Source organism: Pelmatolapia mariae, linkage group LG13, assembly GCF_036321145.2.
Source record: "Pelmatolapia mariae isolate MD_Pm_ZW linkage group LG13, Pm_UMD_F_2, whole genome shotgun sequence".
NCBI lineage: Eukaryota > Metazoa > Chordata > Actinopteri > Cichliformes > Cichlidae > Pelmatolapia > Pelmatolapia mariae.
Window position 1 is genome coordinate 13,533,044 of NC_086238.1, and position 25,490 is coordinate 13,558,533.

Below are 25,490 nucleotides of genomic sequence, written 5' to 3' on the forward strand. Positions count from 1 at the left end.
AACAGAGGTGCAATGACATGTAGTGAAAGTCCCTCCTTGACAGCAGCAACCTCGTGCTACGGCACAAACACTATGATTGATAACACCTGCACGGCTGATGGTACAGGTCATTATATATAAAAAAATGCTATGCAGTGCAACAGCAAATTATACAAATTTGTCCTACTAAAATCTGGAAAACAGCTAAAATCCTGTCTGGCTGTAAGTAAAATCAATTATACAGCTTTTTAATGAATATTTAATGATGTGGATTGTTGAGATTTATAGGACAAAAAATAGTGTTATCCAATATATAGCAATTGTTTCAAAAAATTTAAAAATAAAAAAAAAATATGCACATTTCACAGTTTTCTAATTGCACAGTCCTGAATCTTTTGGAGATTCTGAACTTTTTCAATATAATAAAAAAATACTAGCATCTAACCTTATAGTTAATTAAAAATACATAAGAGTCCACATAAATATGAAAAATAAAGCTTTCCACAAGGAAACCTGGATGCCGGGGTTGAGTAATGTATCCTAAGTTATAATCTATGATGAGTACAGTGGGATTTCAGGGCGAAGCTTGAAATTAAATTGGCCTTCCTATCCTGCATGGGTAGAAATTCCAGTGCAAAAGTCCTGAGATGCCAGAAAATGATGAATTCTATCAGTCACTAAGAAGTGCCATGGTGTAAGAGACAATTTTCCATTACTGAAGTGGCAACAGATTTCAGCTTTGAACGGGGAGGGGGCCGAAACGTGTTCATGTAGTGCTATGTAAGGGCTTATCTGACTGACAGCTGAGTGTGTCAGGACTTAAGGCTAGATTGTGAAATGTGCTATAGGCCAAAACCTGAGTGCACCGGATTGGAAAAAAATCACATGTGCTGGCTGTTTAAGTAATAAAACAACAGAGGAACAATTCAGAGCTGTACCATTACAACCTTTACAGTAAGTGCAATGTCTGGTAGCGATGACAATCTGTGTCATTCCATTTTTGTGTCGATGAACATCTTAAATAATGTAACTAGGTCTAAACAGAGCTGTGTATATTTTGTATCACTGTGATGGTTTGCTAATCATATAAAAGCATGATACAGCAAACCGAGAAAAGCAACCGAAAAAGAGATGAAAAGAGTCTTTCTTTCTTCGGCAGATTGAACTGTTTAGATAAACAATTCTTCAAACATGATATTCTGCTATGGAGTACAATGACAGCTGTGACCGAGATAAAGAATACAACTTCTAATCACATTTTGTCTGTCTCTGTGAATTTGCTCAACCTTTTTAAGCATGGTAAATAAAAAAGGGTTAATCTTCTTTTCTACAACTGCTCCTTTTGTTTTTTCGTGCCTCTGCATTGTTTATTCAACCACTGTCACTGATAGCTTAACAAGTTTCGCCCATGTTCCGAGCTGGCAGCTAATTAGGAAGCAGTTTGCCAGATTACTTGGATTAAACACAATCAGCAGCAGGCCGTAGAAATGTCGAGCAGGCGAGGCCGCTGATAAATAAGCTTCAAGGTAAAACAAATAAAAAAGTCATATCACAAATATTACTGGATTTTGCTTTAAATCTGTGCTTGGCTTGTGATTTACCACCAATCCCTGACCTGAATTAGATATTGTAGTATTAATTTCCACTTGGGAGACAAGAACACTTATGTTCTTAGCAGTAGTTGCTAGATTTGTGCTTCTCTAGACAAAGTGAAAAAGTTTTGCCTCTAGGCTACGTCAGGTAGTGCAGCAGATTGAGAACAAATGGTACTAATACTACTACCGCAAATAAAAAATGTATAGGTCACCCCAGGGATGTTTTCTTTGTTTTTTATTTTTGTTCTCCTCCCCCGGGAGGTCAGAGGTCAGCTATGGAACAGCAGCCCTTGAGCCAGCTGTGGTTTGGTCTTTTGAGATATTAATCAAATCAGATTCTTGAAAAAGAAATTACAGCCTTAGACGTCTATAATAGAACTACAATGTTAACCCTGCTATGTGCCAAGGCAGGGGGACGGTTTCGAGATTGCTTCATGGAAGCTGCGTAGATATTAGCATGTGGCTGACTTATGGATTCATATTTTAAAAACGTTCCACAGAAAGATCAAGAACATATTCTCACGAGGTTTGTTTGTGTTTGGGGATCTAGCTATGGATTTAAGGTTGGGTTAACATTGTGCGTCTACAAATATGTAACATGATCGACTGATGTCTGAACTCTTCATGAACACCTTAACCATGTTTGTATGTCTTTTTTTGTTAGCTATGCATAATGCATTGTTTCTATGACAAAGTGACAGTGGAGAATAGATTTCCCTTTCAAAGTGGTTTATGTGACATAAAATTTTAATGGACATTGCCAGTTAATGAGAAAAAACAAAGAAAACAGAAGAAAAAAAACATTTTCTGTCACTATAGACGACATTCAAGCATGATACCAGTTATGTACTTTTAATGGAATACATGAGCATCTCATAAGTTCTTTATGGATTTTATGCCTTATGCTTTAAACCACCAACAAAAGTCAAAATGTATAATTTATGATTTGCTCTTAGCATGAAAGCTCCATGTCAAATGTCTTGCATGTGGACTGCGGATTTGCCATCTTAAAACAGTAAAATATTCAGAAAACGACAGCACTCCGTGGCTTTGTGTGTGTCTTGACTTTAGTTGGTGCTTATATAACAAGATGTCAAGAAATGTCAACAGCATGTATCTGTCAGCCTCTGCCAGTTTTACAACAGATTTTCCCCAAACATTAAGGTTAAGGAATCAGTCATTCCTCATCCCATAACCGGCAGTCCACAACTGTGTGTACAAATTAGCCCATATCCTGAGACATGTTGCCAGGAGACAGATGGACAGACTCACTGAAAAGGAACAAAAAGAGATAATAAAACAAAGATATCTCACCTGTAAAGCCAAGGGGACATTTGCAGGAGTACTGAGGGGGAGATGTTGGCTGATTTGTTGCAATGCATGTTGCCCCATTCAAACAGCTGTTTGGCTTTATCTGACAGGCATCACCCACATATCGACAATATTCTCCAACCCAACCTGGGGCACAAACACACTGCAGGAATGCAGAAAATTATTCATAAGATCAGTAATATAGTAGAGTATACATCAATCTATAATAAAATGTATCATACAGAGCACACTGTATTAGAGAGAAATCATTGAATCGTGCACATTTTGAGCCTGGAGAGGAATGAATAAATCACAGCTTCAAATAAATTTCAGTTCACCAAAAATTACTTCAAGAGATATTAAAGATGGTTTAATTGGCTTTGAGACGTTTTCAAACTCAAGATTTCTACCATCACCACAATATAATGGAGATGAATATAATTTTTGACAGTCAGAACACAGTGAACAGCTTTAAATAAAAATTCACAGTACTTTTTTTTGCCTTTTCATTAACGCAAATTCAATTATGCAGTTGTGAAGACTAAAATCCTGGATGGACAATAAGAAAAATCTGAACCAAATAAGCTAAAACAGGGTTTCTTTCTAAATGTGCACCTCAGATGTTTCTTTGTCACAAACACGAGGTGTTACAGAAGAGAAAAAACACAAACATTACTCTCTATATCTAGCATTAAAATGATTTTATGTTATCTCTAGTTGTGCATATGGAGCTTCACTAACCAATTTATTACTACCCACAGTAAATATTTATTCACATTCAAACCCTAAAAGTCACAAAAATATAAGAAAACATTAAAAGAAAAACCTGCACTTGCAGTTAGCAACAATTTTTGACTATCTCTGACCAAACGTGCACCAACATAAAGCATCTAAAAGTAGATCGTAGATAAAGAACCCTATCAGTGGTCTAATGGAACAAGACTGATGGAGAATAATTAGGAGCTATGGGGCATTACAGAGCACTCTCAGGTGTTGTAAAAAATGCAGACATTTGAGAAGACTGAGAAACTGGGAGGCAAATTAGACCAGGACCTGTCAGTCTGAACAAAGCTTCCACATATACACCAGGATTTAATGACTTAGAATTGGATTACTGCTTTCTGTAGACATATAACTACCACTGATGTTTCTGTAATTCTCTTTGTATTTCACTGTCATATAGACAACATTAGAAAAAAACCCCAAACATTTAAACATGTCTAAACCAGGTCTTATCTCTGTATTTGTACTGCATGTACTTTATATTCAGGGACAACTGTAAGAATATCACGCAATAGTTGCCATTCTGAAGCATTCATCATTAAAATCAATCCAGTGCATAACTGTTGCATCATTAAAGCAGATTTTATAGTCTAAAAACGAATACTTGCTAACAAAGAAGCCACACACCAAACAGATTCACAGAAAGGTCAACATGCTCAAATTTCTGAAAAGTGCAAAAGGTTACAATACACCATTTAGACCAATATTACTCTGGAAATGATCAAATGTAATAACTGAGAGTGGACCACTCCCATGTTTTTATCACAAAAAAGATTTTAAAAAAATCTTACTACCGAAACAGAACATTTATTTTATGAATCATAACTACACTTATGAATGAGTTCACGCTGTGTCGACTCTGTATGCGTCATGAGCCATATTTCGTGGGCTTTATTGCATTTCATTATGACTGAAACATTGAATTACTTACCTGATATCCGCCAATTACACTCAAGCACAATCCCTCATTTAGGCAGCTGATATTGAGCAGACTGCAGTAGTCAATTATTTCTTCACAATTCTTCCCAGAAAACCCACTCAGACATCTGTTGAGAGGCGGTCAGTGTCATCAAAATCAATTCACCTTGAGCTTTAAGCACTAACAAGCAATGCTGTGTTGTTTCTTTATATGAGATTTCTGGGATTCTAATTCAGTTTTCCGCATGATCTGATTCTGATAAAGACAGGGGCGTGTCGCTAATCAGGTTAGCATTTTTTACCCATTTTCTGAAATACGTGATGTCGCATTATCATACCAAATCAAGCTCTAATGTGAATTAAATTAACTATACTGTATAATATGCCAAATATACACTTCCCTATATTTGTATTATATTTGGTTCTTATTTAGTCAAATTTCTTGTGTGAGAGTTGTTATCTGATAAACAAATTAAACCAGTTTATCTGTTTTGAGGTCTGGTACAGTTTAATATCTGGATATCTTGAAAGATGGCAGATGTAAGGCAAATGAAATGAATGGCATGAAATGGAAACATTTTCATAGGAAAAGCATTTAAGTCTCTGTTTCAAGTCTCAACAATGACTTCCTAGAGCTTTTAAGACAACTTTAAATCCTGCTCACATCAAAAGGTGGAAAAAAAAATATCACATTTTTATTCATTCTCAGAGGGAGACACATTCATAAGAAACGCGAATCATCTTCAAGAAGAGACTATGATGTTCCCATTATTAGATCTCCCTCTTACCTGCAGATGTAATCATTTCCCCTGGACACACAGGTAGAATTGTTCAAACATGGTGATGGACTACACAGGCTGTTCTGCCTCCTGCACGCTGTGGCCACACTACCATCTGCACAGACACATTCAGAGCCCTGCATGGGAGAAGCAATACAACCTAGATCACCTGCAAGCCTGGGATAGGACACTTACATTACACAAAAGGTACATTAGATTTCCAAGTGTAGGAACACGGAACATTATCAATAAAAGAGCAAATCACCGTAGTGATAAAAATGGGCCTTCATTGAGTCACAGTTATATTTGCTACAGACTTCTACACTTTCATTAAATATAATCTAAATAAATAATAGCTTTTACATCCGTTTTAATATGGTTTTTAGATATGAGAGGCTAACAAATGTTAATGTTCTTGTAATTCAAAGTTAAACAGATTATGCTTCTAGAAAAAATATATATGTCAAGCAGCAGCAATAATGTGCATTATGTTGATAAATGTCCCTTTTAGTCTTCTCTGCTCGGGTATCCTTAGGTGGGTCTCGAAAATGTGTAGTACACTTGGCAAACTGTAATGAACAAAACAAAGGTCGTAGAGAAAGACAATTAGACCACTGCTGTATTTTCCCCAGAGTATCCTCTAGAGCATTAGAAACACTACCACCTCTGCAAAATGTATGAGTACGCTAGCATTTCCCGTGAAAGGTGCAAATTGCAGCAGGCATCCAATTACAAAAAGGTTCTGATGAGAGCCATTTCAAACTGGCACTTAAATATGGACTGGGTCATTCAATCAAAATGTTAGAGAAAGCAGACACCCTTTCCCACAGCTCATCTTCACCGGGAAATATTAATTGCTCCTGGAGCTTTTAGAATGAAGGCATTTGATCTCGCTTCAAGACACTATTAATTTTCATGTGCCATTTCTTGTTTACGTCCCACTGAGGGAAAACAAATAAGGGAAATAAAGTCCTCACGCGATCCCCTGGAGTGCACATTTGTTCCTCCCGACATGGGTACGACTTGCAATCGAAGTTAACTCGAGATTCGCAGTAGAGGCCCGCAAATCGTTCCGGACAATGACAAACAAATCCTGTGGGACTCTCTTCACATGTACCACCATTTCTACATGGATTTGGGTCACAGGAGGCTTTCCTCTTCTCACACAGTGGGCCTGCAAAACCAGCAAAATAGATTACTGCACTTTTAGTTAGAAACTATACTGCATCTACTGGCGTTCTTAGCATAGCATGAATTTAACTATTCTGTATACTCTTGAACCTCAAATATTAAACATGGAAATTAACAAGCATGGAATGACTTCAAAGAATTTTCATGCCAGAAATGAAATGCAGATGTGATTTAGAATCCAAGAATGAAGGGGTGACTGACAGGTTTAATCATTTACACAGGGTAGTGGCATGTGTAGGGCCATTTCCTGGCACTATGCATGCATAACATTAAAAATGGTAAATAAATAAATGGTAAATGGCCTGTATTTGTATAGCGCTTTACTTAGTCCCGAAGGACCCCAAAGCGCTTTACACTACATTCAGTCATCCACCCATTCGCACACACATTCACACACTGTAAAAAGATGCTCTCACAAATAAACTTGATGCAAGACTGACTGTACACAGAGTCACCGTGTCTTGTTATCCTGTTGATTTACTATCCTAAATTGGTAGGATGATGTTCCCACCAAAGTCAAAACAATGAGTCAAAAGTAAAACTCTCAAGTTATTCAGATATGAAAAATCACAAACTAGCAGTATAATAACAGCTGTCACTTAAGTTGTTTAGCTCTACATGTAGTTTACAGCAGTCTTGTGTCTGTACAGAGTGAAATAATAATTTTATATCATATTCACCTCAGGGAAACCAAACCCGCAGCGCCAAACACAAATTATTGGGAACCGTTCACCTAAAAATCAATTTTTTTTTCCTGAAAGCTATAAAGATGGAGTCGATTGCATCGCCTCCTCTTGTTTTTTTTCCCGTTTAGCCCGCATGATGGAGAACTGCCTCAGTCTCAGGGTAATATGCTTCCTGCTGTGTGTGTGTATTTAAATTTGTGCTTGTGCCATACAGCGCCGCTGCCATCCCATTAAATCAGTCCACACAGCACACACAGCATTTACATCACGACCGTAAACAGGAAAAGTAGTTGTTTGATAACACTGTAAAAAGCCTCACTAGTAATATAATTAAATGTGGGATAAACCCGAGCTAATTAAAAGCCGTCTGGTTTTTATGAGAATAAAAAATGTGAGGAAAATATCTGGTCTGTGATTATTCCTGACAGTTTCTCCATGTTTGAGTGAGGAAACAGACATTTCTATTGTGGAAGTATCTTCCTAAGACTAGTAGTCACAGTAGCTGCCAAATGATCTATGAACACTGAATTGTATAAACTGAGAATGCATGAGGCCAATAGTTATATGTGTATGTGGTTTATGCCACATAGGTTTGTAATTTTATTATTATTGTTGTTTTATTTATTATTATTCATTTTTATTATTTTTATTTTCTATTATTGCAGTTTTTAACATTTTGTGATATGCCGATTATTGCAATAACACATATTGTGATTTATCACCTTTTTCACCTGCAATTTATACCCTCAAAGTTAAACTATGACAATATCTGTGTTATTCAATAAGATCAAGCTATGGAACTTATTATTACTTTTTCTTATGTTGTTGCTGCAAACCTGACATAAACGTTACCATTAGATGGAATGGGGTCAAGTTCACAGTTAAATGTAATATTTTTAAAAAATACAGCAATTACCTGTAATATACTGCTTAAAATCACATATCTGTTGCTGTCTATATAGGCAGAAGTTCACATTTAACAAAAAAAAAAATCATATTTGACTATTACATTTGTGCTCAGCAACCTTCCTGTTTTATTGAAATATAACCAGAATACAACCAGCTGGCAGCCAAAGATTGATTCAGACTGATGGCAACATGTTAGGAATATGCCTACATTTATAAATTAGATGGCAATTATTTACAAAACTTCAGTCAGTGATTGCAGTCAGTCAAAGTCAGACTGCGACTGTTTGTAGAAAGGTTCCTTCCTATCAGGCGTCCCGGTGTGTCGGATGATTTTTTTGTGTTTGTTTGTTTTTGGTTGCTGTGATTTAATCTAAGTTTGCTCAGCTAACGTTACCTCAGGATGGCGGTGCATGAGATGAACCATGTAGTTCATAGTATTTTAACTTATTTAATTAAATATCTATATTTGGTGCCCTTGTATCAATATAATATTGTCACACAAAATCTCACAATCTCTGTATCGATTTTTATTAATGCATGGTAAATGTCCTGGAACAGTTTTATACTATAGCTCAAATACTATTTTATTTTTAATATTATCTTTTTAATATTATATTATTTTAAATTTTTTAAATGTTTTAAAAAGTATACAAGTTTATTCAATAAATCCTGCTGTATTACTCAATATTTTTATGCACACAACACAGTGTTATGTTTTTTTTATTATTTATACATCATTGGATATACACCAAATTAAAGTTAACAAAGATTTATAACTGATAAACATGCATTTTACTAAGTAGTGAGCGCTACAGCTTTAAGCATATAGTAAGCATTTTCTTAGATAAAGTAATTTTGACCTAAGCTCTAGCCAGCAGTTTAATTTCACAACTGTGAACTTAACCAGGGACAAAGTAATGCTGCAGTGATATTGTGCACAAAGGATAAAATTAGACTGAAATCACTGCAAGGTCAAGGTGAATAAATTTTGATGTTATTCCCTTGTGAGGTTTTTTTTTTCTTTCTCACATGATGCCTACACATTTATCTTTCTAGTGACTTCTTTTTTTTTTGCATATTTTCTTTAATCCCCCTGCTGATACAAGTGCTCATGTCCCAGAGGCTCCTCCTAGCCTCCTCTGTGGGCATCAATCTTACTGTGCCCAACTTCAGAGTTTGCTTTTTGCTTCAGCTCATTTTACATCAGAAATCGAGTTTTCAAAACTGGTCCACTCAAAGCTGCACTTCTACAAACTGCTTTCCCGTAGAATTTCCATCTGTCATATGCATTAATGAAGCATAATAATGATAATTCCCTCTGTAAAATGCTTACAATGTTAGTTAACACCAATGATGGTTTATATATTTATTACAGTCATTTACATGTGTGCTCTCATCTCAAACACCATTGTTTCTGCAGTGACTTTGAATTGCATCCATCTAATATGCATAAAACACCAGCATGTCAATGCCTAATTAAAACAGTTTAACAAGGCTAATGACTGCATATATACACCAAATTAAACTTACAAAACTTGGCTTTATTACCAACAAGATTTTAGAAACAATTAACACCATATTCCAAATGAAAATGGTCTTATAAAGATGGTAATACTTAACAACAAATGCCCTAGAGGTAGAGTAGAAGAGAGTCAAATCAAAAGAAAATCTCATTTGAAACATCCCATGAGCTTGGCTCATTATTCTCTGCGCATAGACTTTGGCCTGTGAGGGCAGCCAGCACTGGAGCAGCCACTAACTTCCACTTGATTAATGAGCCAACTGCAGCAGGGAGGTAAAGGAAGCACGAGCTCTACAGAACTCCCAAGAAGCTGATGGGACACCAAGACACCATGACTGTGCGAAAGCACCCAGTGGAGTCTGCTTATTTGAGGGAGCAGCAGCAATTAAAGCAAATTACAAGAAGCTGCAAAAGCAGTCAGAGCATGTAAGTCCACAATTTGTTTCTGATGGAAATTATAGGAATTATCTATTTGAATTCAAACAAGGGCAGATGTTTTCTTTAATAGGGCCAACTATTTGGTTTTAACAAATGTAAGTAGCTGGTGATCATTATACTGTCATCACTGACAGCTTGGGTTAAAAGGCTTGCAAAATGCTTCTTTTAAATGAAACAAAACAAAACAAGAACAAAAAACAGCTAACACAAAAATCATTTGACTCTTTTTTTTACTAGTTTCACTCCTAATGCTGTAGTTAGAGAAAAAAGTTCAATTTCAAAGAGCAATTCAGACTTGAATAAAAGGAAAATATGATAAAGTTCATGTGAACCAAATTTAACATACAGTCTAGTCCACCGGTGTTGCGTTAAGGAACTAACATAAGTATAATGTCTTCTACCTGATCGAAAATATTCAGTATTCAATTCAGCAGGTGTCTGGCATTCACTACCAACAAGGGGATGAAAGCAAAGTGATAATTTCCTCTTTCAAAGATTTTGAAAATTATCCTGTAATCTTGCTACACTAATCTTTTTCTCTTTTAAATCTTCAGAGCCATTTCATAAAACATCCGAGAATACCTTTTAAAATGACTTTTTTTTCCTCCTTCTATTGTATGGCCTTAACAATCTCTTGTTATAAAGAAAAAAGAATATGCCAGACAGTACTAGAAGTAACCTTGAAACAACATCTCTAAAATAATAAGCTGAAAGCATGGGCTGGACTCGAAAGGCAAAGCTGTGACACTTCAAGAATGCTGCCAGGACAAATTGTGCTCCAAACAAAACAATGAATCAATGTGAAAAGCCACTTGGAGATTTTACTCCAGAAAGTTCATTGCAGGCTTGATTTTTATAGCAGAGAGTGATATCGAGGGCAGCCCGAGGAGCATCTAGGTCTTGTAACCATTTGTGTGTGATAACGATTGACCCGACTGTACAAAAATACAGCGGATGAGACTAAATAATGAGCGAATCACTAATGTGCCATACATCTTCGCCACAGCAAAAGTCCCACTCAGCGCCTATACATGAGCGTGCAGCACTGTCTCTGAAGTGGATGGTCTTGGCTGGGAGTGAAAAATGTGTCACAATGCTCTTTGATTTGCTTTTGTAAGTGATTCTTAGAGACGGGGATCAGCATACTTTAACCCTAAGCCTAAATATAATATAACCATGCAATTTGTCTCTGTGAATATGAGCAGAGCAGAAGAAAAGTGATGGATTTCCAAATAACTATATCCAGTTCTCAGATGTATAGTAATTCTGCCCTTTCTGTGTATCAACTTTACATCACGTGTGTTGTTTCTGTTGTGACCTAAAAAAGTGACGCGTTTGTTTTATCCTGAACTTGGAAGCCTGATGTGTGCCACCTGTAAAATGTAATTATAAATACTATCATAAATGGGACTTATTCTTCAAATAACAAGCACTGAATAATATTCGTTCTTATCTTTACGCTCTCAGCAGAAACAATACACTATAAATTACATTTTACCTGATTGCTGTAAACCTTTATTTTATTAACTCCGGCACGCTCCGTTAGCTAGCAGTATAGCCCAGGCCCTTTAGAGCGGCACATCACTGGTTGTAATATGAGGTATTTGATTTGAAGTGGCCCCTTCATATATTATGATGACAAATATAACATCGAGTGGGATCAAGTTTATAGCCCACAAGGAAATGCTGATCTTTTTATGATTTATGATGATTTGAAGATAGCCCTCCTGTTTGAGGGAAATTACATGGTTCTGGGAGGTGAGGGAAAAAACACTTTCCATTGTGCTTTGTATACAGAATTGCAGTAAACTGTGCGATTTGCCTGGTAGTGATTAAAACTGTGACATGCTGTTTAAAGAGCAGCTCTTCATTGTTACTGAGCCAGACAGTCCATCTACGTTATATAAACAGCCTTCTAAAATAAGAGATGCTTACCAGAGAAACCAGTGTCACAGATGCATTTGAAGGATGCAGGTGATATTTGAAGGCATGTCCCATTTTCACAGATGCTGTCACAGTTTGCTTTCCCAATGATTTCAGAGCAGTTAACCCCTAAAACAAACAGCCCATTAGATGATTATTCACAGAGGACCAGGCACAGAAAAAAAACAGTAGATGAGCAGAATTAAGTTTGCTTGCATGCACAGAGGTCTAATGCCTTTGATTTTAATTTTGTTAAGGAAAAAAAAAACAAAGTCATTACTGTAGATTATTCAGCAAGGAGCTTAAGAAGGAAGTCATCTGGAATGCAAGCAATGTAAAAATGAATTCTGTTTGCATTACATGAGTGTGTCGGAGGGTTATGGTGAAAAACATTAACTTGATGTGTTCAATAAATCCATAATTGAGAAGCTGCTTTTACGTTCTTTCAGCACATGAGTACGTCTCTCATAAACACTTCTTCTACAAACTTTGATTTTGTAGCAAATGCAACATGTTACAGCCACAAGTTACTATTTTTAGATGCTCTGACCTAGCCCTTATTCAAACAATTACGAGAACTCAATAAATGGGATCAGTGACATTTGTGCTCACCTGTAAAATGTGGAGGACACAGACATTTATATGTTCTGTAGTGTGGATCTGTCGATCCATTGCTCAAACAGACTCCTTTGTTTTCACAGGGGTTATCCAAACAAGCATCAAACTTTTCACAAAACCTCCCGGAATACTTGTGGTGACATCGACAGTGGAATGCACTCTCTCCGACTCCTGTTTGACAGACACCGTTCCCCGAACAAAGTCGAAGCATCGGGGAACTCCGACAAAGTTGGGTTTTAACTGTGACGTTCAGCCTCAAACCTAGCGTGCACAGCTGTGTGTCTCCTTCGTGCAGCGCAATAAAATAACGGTGACCCGGCATGAGCCACCTGGCATCGACTTGCTCTCTTTCATTTATGTTGTGAGGGAAGAGAAACTGATCTTCTCTCTGTCCTGTTGCAGAACAGCTTTCAAAGTTATCTTTTGACACATTTAGGAGTTTGATGCCATATGACTTGAGTGTTTCATCAGCAGACATCAGCAGTTTGTCTCCATGTTGTAGCTGAAGTGGGCATATCTGTGGGAAGTTGAAAGGCTGCTCACTTGACTCGTCTCCCCGCTGGGAATCCCAACACTCAGAAACACTCCTGCAGATGTTCCCTATTAGAGTCCAATTCGTTTGGATTGTGTGTTTTTTAAGGTGCCATTCGGTTGAAGGTTGCCTGTTGCAAAGGATTTGGCAGTGGATCATATGAATGGCCACAAAAATGAGACTCACGTGAAACAATGACGATCTCATGTCTCCTCTTTCTCTGTATTTAATCCAAATCAGTTTGGGACTTTTAAGAACAACTTCATGTGATGCTTTACTCCAAAGTCCACCAGAGTAGCAATCGCCTGAAGAAAACAAAGAGATTTTTTAAAATATGTTTTACGGCTACACACTGTTGCTGCTTAAAACTTTATCCAGAGCACTAGAAGTGACTGAGCCCACGCTGTTATTATGAAGATTTCATTTTACAATAACACCACAGACTTATGGCTTCTGCGAGGGTAGCAGGAGCTGACATAATCATATGCAGCGCTGCTGACCACCAAGTGTGTCACAGCAGCCTCAGCCTCCCGGAGGTTTCTACAGAGAGTGACAATGTCAGATAAAATATTCTCTCTCCCCTGCTGGTGCCTGATACCTCAGTGTCAGGCAGTGAGATGAGTTAAAGCAGACAGCATTGTCTTCCTCCCTCAGGCCTTTTTCATACGTGTGCGCCAGATAAAACAACAAAGTAGAGAAGCCTCGCTGCAAGAAAAACTCTGCTTCTTGATCAGCTCACAAGGGCTGATATGAATAACTGCATGGCGATAAGTAATAAAACGCTGAATATGGAACACCAATATCAATAGAAGAGGGAGTGATAAAATGAATGAGATTGCAAGTATTGTCTTGGGGGTTCTGTGGGAACCCAGAAGACTTCATTTACACGAGATGAGGATGACTATTGTGTTTCACCGAACAAATTGGAAACCTGTCAGCTGATTTGTGAGAAAAAAAAATATTGAATTAAAATTTTAATAAAAGAGGACAAAATGTGGGATAGGTTTAGTGATTGCAGAATAATAATTACCAGCACCTGTGCAATGGCCATTTACATGTAGTTATCCGTTTTTTAATTAACTTTTATTTAAAGTTCTTCAGTATTTTTACATTGACAATGAATCAAAGGAGATTAGATCAGATGTGAAAGGATTATTCATAGCAACAGAGCATCCCTTTATTTTTTCAGCATTTTGATGTTTTCTATCTGGTGTGAGCGGTGCTGGTGAAGAGCCAGTCCTGCTTCAGTGCCTTTTGAGAATAAGCCTACACTTCAAAAAGTATGAAACCCGTACATTAGAGTTCTATAGCAGAAGTTGTGGTCATTGTGTGTGTGTGTGTGTGTGTGTGGGGGGGGGGGGGGGGGGAATGTGACAGATGTGATCCTTCTCCATAGTTACAGTAGTTCCAATTTTGGGTCCGGCAATTTTGTGATGGCAAAAAAGTGGCCAGACAGACGGCACACTGGTGCGCTGTAAAAAGATGTCATTTTGGCAGTCTGTTGGTTTTAGTGAAAAAGCACCAAAAAACACATGATTGAGATTCTTGCCAGAATATTGTAACTATACTGTAAAACAAAGCACCTCACAAACTTCTCATAATTATAAAACAGGAGAAAAGAAATCAATGAATGTCATTATGAGATCATAAAAAAAGCTCTTAAAAAACTCAATATATATTTAGAGAAATTTAATTTGTACATTAAACCTTTTTTTTTTTGAAAAGGAAAGACTTTGAGCAGATCTGCTTACATAATAGTCATGCCAGGAATCTTGAGCTGCTAGTGGAACTAATGATTCAAGTTCTTCTAAAAGCAAGTTTTAGGTATTTACTTGGAAGTTATTATAATACACAAAAGAATCCTGGTTCGAGACTGGATGGAGACACAAATCCCTAAAAGGGTTGGGTCAGGAAGTGAATAAGCAAGTTGCCAAAAGTAGCTTTTTTCATTTTCATCTAAATTAACTTTAAATGGCCACTGGGACATAAAAAAACAACAACGGATGTATAGAATCATCAGTCAATCTGATTTAAAAATTGCTTAAAAAAGGGTAATTTTTAAAAAGCCTTTTTCCCCTCCGAATCAATGGCAGCCAACCAACAGGTACATAAGCAGGACCTCCCGTAAGGTGAAAACAAGCAGAAATAAAGCACCTGTTCTACCATGGAAAATGTCTTGAGAACACAGATTGGTGCCACTGCAATAAAATCAAAACAATTGCCATTGCAAAATATTCTTTTCTTTTGACATTTTTCCATTGTCACATTTATTAATATAACCACAGTAAGAACAAAACTCTAATCCACAGTTAAGTTTAATCCTTGATTAGATGAAACTGTGGATTTGGGGAATCGTCAAGCCTGCTGCTCTTGGCTTACAGGTTATAAAAGTATGTTAATTATCCCCGTCGCATGCCTACAAAGTTTCAAAAGACATGTGAAGATATGGAATTTCTTATATTGGTTTTTAAAAAGTGGCTAACAAACAGCTTTAAAGAGTTACAGACTACAAAACACCAAACGAATTTTTAAATAAATGAAAACATGATAACAAAATTGTTAATAAAATTGGAAATCAGAGTTTTATATAGATAGTACAATACAAAAGTACAGAGCAAACCCTAAATTCTTTACAATTTGATTCCATGGAGTCAAACTTTCTTTAACCTCCTAAGACCCGAACTCTTCCACGACATGCATTTTTAATTTCTCTTTGATATTTGGGCATATTGGGGCCCGATAAATGTAAAAACAAAGAATTACCAGATTTTTTTTTTTTTACCTTATTTTTGTTTTTATGAAAAATCAGAGCCACATATGAGGATATTCGTTTAAAATTTTGATAGAACAGTAGCAGTATAATGTCCTCGTAAATGGATATCAGGCCCTTGAAGAGCAAAATTGAGTATTTTGGTCTAAATAACCCAAAATGTGATGTCCACATATGTGGACGGCAGGTCCTATGAGGTTAATTTTTAAAGTGGTTTGGAGAAACAGCTTTCCAGGCTTCTTAATGATCCTTTAAAGGTTTTCTTTGGACATTGGCTGCTTCATTCATTCACAGTCCTGTGCTGTGATTAATCTAAATTTTAAAAAAATTGGTTCAAATCAAAATCAATATATACTGGAGAGGTACAAGAGTGAGTGTCTGTAGCCACCTGTAAAACACATTGGTTCTGTCGTGGTTTGGTTTGGCTACATGTCCGCCAGTGGTGTTTGGGATGGAATTATGAATGCCGAAAAGAACCATCAGATTTCAATATCCACCATATAGCATCTTTAAAGCCTCTGATTAGCAGCAGCTTTGTTTTTCGGCATGGCAATGCTCTCAAACACACTGCCAGTGCAGTAAAAGCATACCTGTCATATCAATCAGTCATGGATTGGCCTCCCCAGAGCCCGGACCTCAACATTATTGAAGCAATGATGGAATCATCTTGACAAAGAACAGAACAAAAGGCAGCCGACATCCAAAGAAGAGTTCTGAGTTTCCTTTAAAAACTATTCCTGAAGACTACCTTAAAGAAGTACCTTTCTTGTACTTAAAGAAATTACAAAAAAGCCTAAGAGAGTTAATAAAATTGGTCATATGAAATACTGACTTTCAAATTCCTTAGAATTGTACAAACTCCTTTTTTTTTTGCCTTAGATACAGAGTACTGTAAATTATCCACAACAACCAAATGACAACAAACCTCAAACTACCACAAACAGCACAACACCAGAATCTAATACTGTGTCACTGTAAGGTGTTTTTGTCTATTAGTAGTAGCACAGTAGTGGCAGCTATGTTTACTGCTATCAGTCGCCTGTAACCAGTAATGTGATTTAGGCAAGAGGTCAGGATGTACTGTATACTCTGAATAGAAATTGGACTTTCACAGTATCAGCTACAATTCAATAATGCACTGCATAATGCTGTGTGCTGCAGTACACTTGTTTATATCTCAACTACCACATAATAACAAGACCCAAGTCACCCCAACAGCCTCACCATGAATTGTCCCAAAGTTGGAGTGAAATGAAGACCACCTTATACCACCATGCATGTGGCAGTAAATTACAACATCAACAAGCAGAATGAGTAAAAAGATAACAGAAGGCACACTAAGGCCAGGAAAGACTATCTATTTTCCACATTTCCACTGGAATTCAGAAAGAATACAATAAGCAAGTAAACCAAACGGTTGTAATCAGCACATTTGTTTCAATACCAAATTACTATCATAACTCATAATACATTGAGAAGCTCTTTGGACAGTTAACTTCATTTAAACTCTAAATGACATTTATCCATCTTGGTTCAAATCTGATTCTAAATCCATCTAAAATTGCATTCGATACTCATTCATACTTCCACGGCAATCTATAGTGTTTGGCGTCCACTTAAATAAACAGACCAAAAGGTTCTCTGGGATATTAAGAGGCCTTAAAGGTATTGATCAATTAGGATTAAACTGTGGGCCACACAGTGAAATGGTTCAGCTAATAAGGGCCATGGGGTCAGAAGCAAGGTAATGCTTGTGGGGGTCAACTAATTGTCTCAAACAGCCTCCTGCTATTATTGCACCTCAGTTCACCCCACAATTTAGGATGCCAATCACGCAGGTGTGTAGAGGGCAATGGATCAAGGGAGCTGTGTAAATCCTCGCTTGACTGATGACTGAGAGAGACATGAGGAGGACACAACGAATTATCGCATCATACTGGTAGGTTACATGTCAATTGCTGTCTGTCACAGGTTACAATAGCTGATACGCAGATTGAAAGAAAATTAATCGACAAAACATTTTAATAATCAGCTCCACTTTTTTCTTAAATAAATGGTTTAAGCAAGTTAAATGTGAAGATTACCGAATGAAGGACATTTTCCCCTATTAATGTCACTTTCTCGACCAAATGACTCAAGAAAGAGATCAGGAGCTTACTCGGTAATAAATAGTCAATACAGCGCTGTAGGTTAGATGAAGATAAGAAATGGATCAAATAGGACATTTGACATAACAAAGCTCAGTTTGATCAGAAACTAGGCCACATCTGAAAACATTTGCTAACTTGCCAACTAATGAGAAAGATTACATTTTCTTGTTTTCTTCACAAGTAGCAAAGTTTGGCTCATTAAGCTGTCAGCACGATGCACAGACAGTGATGAAGATGGTGGTTAGTGACTGAGGCACAATTGCTAGTTACAGTACAATGGCACTTCTGCAAGAACGAGGACGCACAGGTGTAAGTTGAGGCAAACATTGTTGAGATAAATAGTGTAAGCATCCTTGTATATGGTAATTTCTCATTATGATTTCCTCAGAACTTTTCACAGCCTGGCAGCTGCAGTGACTGAATGCTGATGGTGTTTGCTATTGTGCTGTATTGAGTGTATTTTTTGCTTTTTTCCCCTCGCTGCATAGGGACTGGAGATGACTTATCGGAAGTTTATATTTGTACGGCATATTAAATTAAGTTGAATTAAATTAGAATTCAAGTTGTAAGCCTCCTACATTGATGAAATCTGCTGCTGTTCTGTCATAACATGTCCCTCAGGATCATCATAACAAAGAAAGGGTCTTTTGCAAATCTCTGTGCCACAGTGAATCTGCTGAAATTATTAAATCAGAAGGCGAAAGCAAATCATCTCTCAATTTATCGCCACACATGAGGTATGCGATGAGATGAACTTCATGACCGGCATTACAGACTTGTAGGCTTTTATCAACTTGACAATATTTGGTAGAGCATCATTTGTCATCAGCATACCAATTCATTCTAAAAGCTTCCCGAGTGAACAATACAAAACAAAAAAAACAACAGAAAAAATCTGGAACAGATATTTTACCTGAGAAAGTCTGACTGTGAGGTAAACACAGACTTTAAATCAGCTGGCACAGAACTCATTTCTCTGTCCACTCACTGTTAAATTCACTTTTGACAACACTGTGGTGATGGATTTGGTAGATGATGTCCCATTTCAGAGTAGGTTAGAGCAGAAAAAGGTCAACTGCCACCATCGTTAAGTGGGTTCGAACACAGACCGGCTCCTGAACATATTTACAAAGCCAAAACGCTTCAGCTACATTTAATAATAATAAGAAAACGATCTTTGGTTATTATTTATAACCTTCAAACTGATACAAATCAGCTTTATTACTATATCAGCAGCGGGATGTCTCTGAAACAGCAGTGAACCACCAGCAGGCTACTGGCCACAGCCGCTGCTGGACTGATCGTTTGTGCTCCCTGGGTAGATGTGTGGATCACCACTAATCACCTATAACAATGATGAGCATCCAGGCCTAAAGCCCCTGAAAATTAACCCGCACATCAATTTTCTTACTCTAAATGAAGTGATTGATGCCAAAGGCAAAACCAATTTTCACTCAAATTTCAGGTCTGTTTCCTGAATCATGTAAAGTAATACTGAGAAGACAAGTCATACAGTTTTGGCCTTTATCTTATAAAAGTGCATGGGAAATTAAACTTCACAGACACCTAGTTTTTTTTGTTCTTTCTTTGCTCTCTAAAACCTTAAACAACATTTGAAAGAAGCAAAACTACAGAATGTTTTCAGGTCTGTAATATCTCAAACCATGGGTTAAATTAGGCCAAAGCCAGCAGCACAACAGCCTTGCCAGCTTGAAATGAATTGCTCTTTTTTTGTTTGTTTTAGGCAATACCTTTATCAGTCACCAGCCCCCCTGTATAGTCTACAGTGTTTCCTGTTTATTTGGGGCTCTGGAGGAGAACCTCAATAAGTTAAGGCTGTGAGTTTTTGTTTGTTTGTAACACTTGTGCAGTGCTTTGGGGATTTGCAGTATATACACTTTCTGCCACGCAGAGCCCTAAGAGCTCTGCATGAAGGAAATACTGCAGGCACGTCTGTGAGGCAGCTTGGTTATCATGATCCAGAATATGTGGCACACCTGCAGACCAGAAAATTGCTTTGGAGAGTTTTGTTTATTTAGTTATTTTTATCCATAGTTTTTCTTGTTTTTCCTGTTTGTTCTGAGTCACCTGTATAGAGCTTGTGGCATGCTAATGTTAGGTGTGGATGCTGGAGGTCAAGCAAACACTCTTCTCCATCTCCACCAACTCTTCTCTTAAAAACTTCACACGAGTGTACAGTATACCTAAGACAGTGTATTTTCCCCTAAACAACAGATTTGTGTTTTAAATTTTATACAACGAATAGTTTCATGTTTATCAGTTTTTTAATCACCAGAAAAACATGTTTTGGTTTCATTTTACCTAAATAAGCAAGTTGTTGTGCAAGTTATCCATGCCATGAGCACTGATGTACCCTCACACCAAACCATGCACAGCTAATAAACTCATCTTTAACCTAGAGAAAGTATCATTCATAACTTACAAAAAAGGTTTTTTTATTTTATTTCCACTTCGTCTCAATACTTCTTAAATGAACTTGGGCCCCAGAAAAGCCTATTGCCTTCTGAATCTTGCTCATATGCAGTTTGACTGGTTTTAACTCGTTATAGCTCATATCCGTGCGGCTATATACTGTTAACTGCCAGTATAGTTTTTATTAGCACTGCTGAGCCAGCCAGGGATTTCCAGTAGAGTCACTTAAGGTTTTAATGTGATTCTCCTATTCGGTATTGGTTTTGACACTGTCCCCTGTGCACACAGATTCCATGAAACTTTTAATATAATCCCATGTAGATGATGAAATCCCCAAATTCTTTGCAATTTTAAAATAGAAAAGAAACTCTTACATTGTTGAACTATTTGCTCGTGAATATTTTCTTTAGTGCGAGGGGAAAAAAAGAAGAAAACTGAGTTCTAACATTGAATGTATTGTTTATTTTTTTAATTAAATGTGGGTTTACTATTTGTGGGTTTACTATTTGCGGGTTTACAGCGGAGCATCAGCCTCCATCTCACTCTATCCCTAGCATCCTCCTCTGTCACAACAAGCCTCTGCATGTCCTCCTTCGCTACCTTCATCAAATTCCTCTGTGGTCTTCCTCTTTTCCTGCTGCCTAACAGCTACATATTCAACATCCCTTGTCCAGTAAATCCACTATCCCAGACCATCTCAGCCTCGTCTCTCTTTTTCTCCAAAGTGCTCGACCTCAGCTGTCCCTCTGATACTCTCATTTCTAATCCTGTCCACTCTGGTAATTCCCAGCTTATTGTATTTATTGATCATTTGTTTATTTCAGTTGCATCTATTTAAAGATCTTTTTTTAACTTTTTGATTTAGATCCCATTTGCATGTGGATCCAAAATGTACCATAACCGGTGATTTGTGGACAATTTTCATAACTACATGACTCACTTGAACTAAAATAAAAATGTGTGCAGCTAAAGTTAGACAGCTTTAACAAGTGGCGCATGTCTTACTATTTTCCCCCATCGTGATGTCACATTTTGATTACTGAGCACCTCAGGGAGTGCTGGATGAAATTATACAAAAACCAAAAAAACAGAAACCTTGGAAATCACTTTTTGGTTCAACACCGGTCATTACTCAGACTAATTTCTCCTAATTTAGAGACACTGATTTTTTTTTTTTTTTTTACACTAACAACAACAATAATAATAACTGTGCACACTACTACAACATATACCAGTCTTAAGAGTTTGAGAAGTTTTAAAAAGTTATTATAATGCAAAGACGAAAGAGGCTACATTAACTAGATTGAACTACAGCTTAGCATTAAATGTAGCTAACGCGTCCCTCTGCCCCCACCCTGCAAATGCTAGGCCCAGGATTTACTATGGACGGCTAATCTTACTAGTAGGGAGTACACATGGACCATCTGCTGCATGCAGAAACGGTGCAGCAGACACCTCTCTGCTGACTTGCAATTAACGCCGTTTCATCGTGTGTGCCGGTGGGATATATGCTCACCATTAAGTTGCAAAGGTGTTCCGCCCTGGGACGGTGACTTGTACCATCATTCTGGAGAATTTGCTAGTCAGAGGTGAGATGTGTATCTCCGTGGGGAATAAGACAGCTGAGCCGTCTAAGCGACACCGGGGGAAACACGTTGCTAAGGAAATGTGATCAGAAGCTGAGGGCTGAAGGCGTGCCTGTCTGCTGAGGAGATGGCCCTCTGTGGCAGGGCAGGGCGGGGATACGGGGCTGCTTGATTGATTATTTAATTAGGCTTAACAAAATATTCATTAGCGAGGCGAGTCATTATCTTGTGTAAACAATTGAACCTCTCCTACAAAATGAAAATGGTTTTTATATAGCCTATTACCTGAGAGGTGAAAAAAAAAAAAAAACAAAACAAAATTGACTGGGGTCTCTCAAAGCCTAGCTATAATTGATCCTCTGCAGGTCTGGATTAGGAACGCGTTTAATAAGAATTAAAACTCCAAAACTGTTGTTTCGTGCATCTGGTTGCCTAGCAGGCTAAATGAATTACTGTAGCACTTTGTCATGCATGCGCTACTTCAATTGCTTGAGCTGATGTGAAGATTACACTAGACTATCATAATGCAACAATGTGAATAGCTTTATCAGCTTTTAATTTTTGCACCGGATTATTGGGAACATTTTTTAGGAAATGCATTTCCTTTCTTGATGAGAGTTAGAGGAAGATTGATTTCATGTAGAGCTTTTTGATTAGTATTTGCATAATGAAAAGAAGCAACAACGGCTATAGCCTGGCCTGTCCGCACTACTGAACAGTTTCTATCATCGCCTCTGTTCAATGCACATCAACTGCTTCAGGAGTGGTTATGTGTGTCTGTGTCTGTGTGCAGCAACTTCCTGGAATTGTCACTAGATTGGCCGGAAGTCAGTGGGAAAACTCCTCAAGGGTACATTTGGTACCATTTCACAGCTCACTTCTTTTTTACATCCTCTTCCATCTAACGCTCACAGAAACACAAACGCACATAAGCAGCAGGAGGGTACATCCATAGTGGTATTGTGTTTATATCATATTTAATATTTATTTGCAGAGGGAATGTTTTGACAGCTTGTGTGTGATTTTGTTTTTCATTTTTCCTTCAATGACCTACATCCTGCTTGCTGTACAGGTATATTCACACCACAGAGCCATACTGCAATCAGTCTTCTGCTGGTTGTTGCTGAAAACAGTATAAGCAAGGGGTTAAGTGCCTTGCTCCAGGGCATTTTGGCAGTGGCTGCTGAGGGAGAGAGGAGAGTGTTTGCCATTTTACATTCCAACCCTGATTCCTCCAGCTGGCCAGTGACTCTCCATCCATTAGCTTGTCACTGGTTTATTTCTGTTCTCTGACCAGGAAACATACCCGCGTCCCAATAAATACAATGTAGTTCCTCAAAGATCCTCCACTGTTATTTACATTGGCACCAAGGCGTTGCTGATGTAACCAATTATGGTGACGAGTTTTATGCAATGGGAAATAGTGTTGCAATATCTGGGACCGCAGAAAACTGCAAACCACTTTTTTTTCTAGCAATAGAAACAATTAAAACCACATTTTTGTTATTATTTCCCCATGTCATTTTATTGCAGTAATAAAGAGAACATGTATTCGACCCATTTCTAAGCTCCACTAGGTGAGAAACTGAGGGAGATGACAGATATTTTCATAAAGGTCACCCTCTTCTCTTTCACCTTACTTTTCTTGATGGTTTGCTCACAGTAGTATTCTCAACACACTTCACTCCTTGCAAGCTTCTTCTGTGGTGTGTCCTCCACACTCCTTCTCTGCTAGCCACAGGCGTTTGCCCTACAGAAGCTCTTCAGATCATCACATCAGTAGTCAGTTTCAAGTAATTTCAGGATCAATTTTTAAGATGGCTGTTCTTATCAAAATACATCAGTGTGAAGCACCTATCTGACCTTAAGAGTTGACATATTCTATCTCCTATGCTTATCTTGGTGAAAGACATTTAAGTTCTCAAATTTGGTTTGCTTCCCCACTGTGACTAGATTAACGAGCTGCCCTTTTACTTGTAGCATCAGCCATATTTTCTGCAGCTTTAGGTAGCTTCATTATATACAGAAATATTGACCTTCAGCGCTTTTTATGAGAATGTATAGCAGGGAAAAGCAAGCATTTATCTATATAGCCCTGCAAACTATTCTCATCATTCCATATCTTCCAGTACTGTTCCAAGTCCTTGCTGGTATTTTGGCTCTTTGATATGAAGTGAATATTTTACATTTGAGTCTTGCTTTTTCACTAAATTCACTTTGTAACAATAACATTAATTACGCAGTCATTATAATAAATGACTGTAAAGCTGTGTAATTTGCGTCATGCTGCCCTGTAATCTGGGGTTAAAGTGGGCTAGAATGGCATTCTGGCACCTTCAGTTAATAAGCAACAAAATCTAATAGGCAGGTTAATGCATATTACTTTTGAATTAGTTATTTTTTCTGTTGCAGCCTGGTGTTGCTTCCAGTAACTGGATGGAGATACTTGCTCAGTAATAACAAAATAATGACATCCCCAGGCTTACACCCTTTTCAACACTGCTTTTTCCTTCTTATCCTCGTGATGTGTTCGTGTGACGTAAAATTCCTGCACCTAGATGAGATGAGAGATTTTTTTCAATGGTAACGCTATATCATTTTAGCATTTTTAAATCAAACATTAGGTCTATACAGTAAGTGTTTCTGAATTATCGCGACTAACCAGTCAAATACAATTTTTTTAATATTCAAAGACTGCATGAAAATACTGGGAAATTTAATGGCTAGTATTTTCATGGAACCCTAAATTCAATCACCAAATTCTAGTTTTTCTAATGGCTTACTACCCCTTACTGTCCAGGGGTTGGAACTCAGCAATAATTTGTGAAACATCTGCTTAATTCTTTTCACACTGAGTTGGCTAAATCCACAAATCTAATCTATAGGTATGCCAACAGCGATAACCTCTCTGAAACCCTACAACATAATCTACACAGTAACCTCATTGGAAACGTATCTACATGCTGTGTCGACATAGCTCGCAGCCGTTTTGATCGGCCTGGTTTTTGGATTTATCAGTAAGAGAATAACAGTCATTGCCTTAATATAATGACAAATGTCAGCAAATTCCTGCAGGGAGGTTCTAGGTCCTAGCATTTTATTTGTTTCTGTCATGGCTGGCACCAGATATAAAACACCGGGACAAGACCACAGTGGAATTAACACATAAAACATGACACAAAAGCATGAATGCTGGTAACAGCATCAGCCACCAAAGAAAGTCTAAAGCAAAGAAAATCTGCTGGAACTCACAAAACAAGTTGCAACTTATTTCTAAGCAATTTTTCTCTCCACACTGCACCACTACACCCAATCTTAGAGTTCCTGCACCTGCCAAATGCCACTTTAAACCCTGCCTGTAATGTAT

General features: G+C 37.6%; 1 protein-coding gene across 1 annotated transcript in view; it reads right to left on the reverse strand.

Moving 5' to 3' along the window:
* The window catches only part of eys (eyes shut homolog), a 159,382-nt gene extending 137,215 nt beyond the window's left edge, over window positions 1-22,167 (reverse strand). Inside the window, exons 1-7 of the mRNA XM_063491468.1 lie at window positions 22,054-22,167; window positions 12,647-13,489; window positions 12,047-12,163; window positions 6,343-6,539; window positions 5,375-5,502; window positions 4,600-4,714; window positions 2,889-3,048 (exon numbers count right to left, since the gene is read on the reverse strand). Coding sequence (XP_063347538.1) covers window positions 2,889-3,048; window positions 4,600-4,714; window positions 5,375-5,502; window positions 6,343-6,539; window positions 12,047-12,163; window positions 12,647-13,391 — 1,462 coding nt within the window. The 5' untranslated portion in view covers window positions 13,392-13,489; window positions 22,054-22,167. The remainder of the gene's footprint in view (window positions 1-2,888; window positions 3,049-4,599; window positions 4,715-5,374; window positions 5,503-6,342; window positions 6,540-12,046; window positions 12,164-12,646; window positions 13,490-22,053) is intronic.
* Window positions 22,168-25,490: the final 3,323 nt, after the last annotated feature.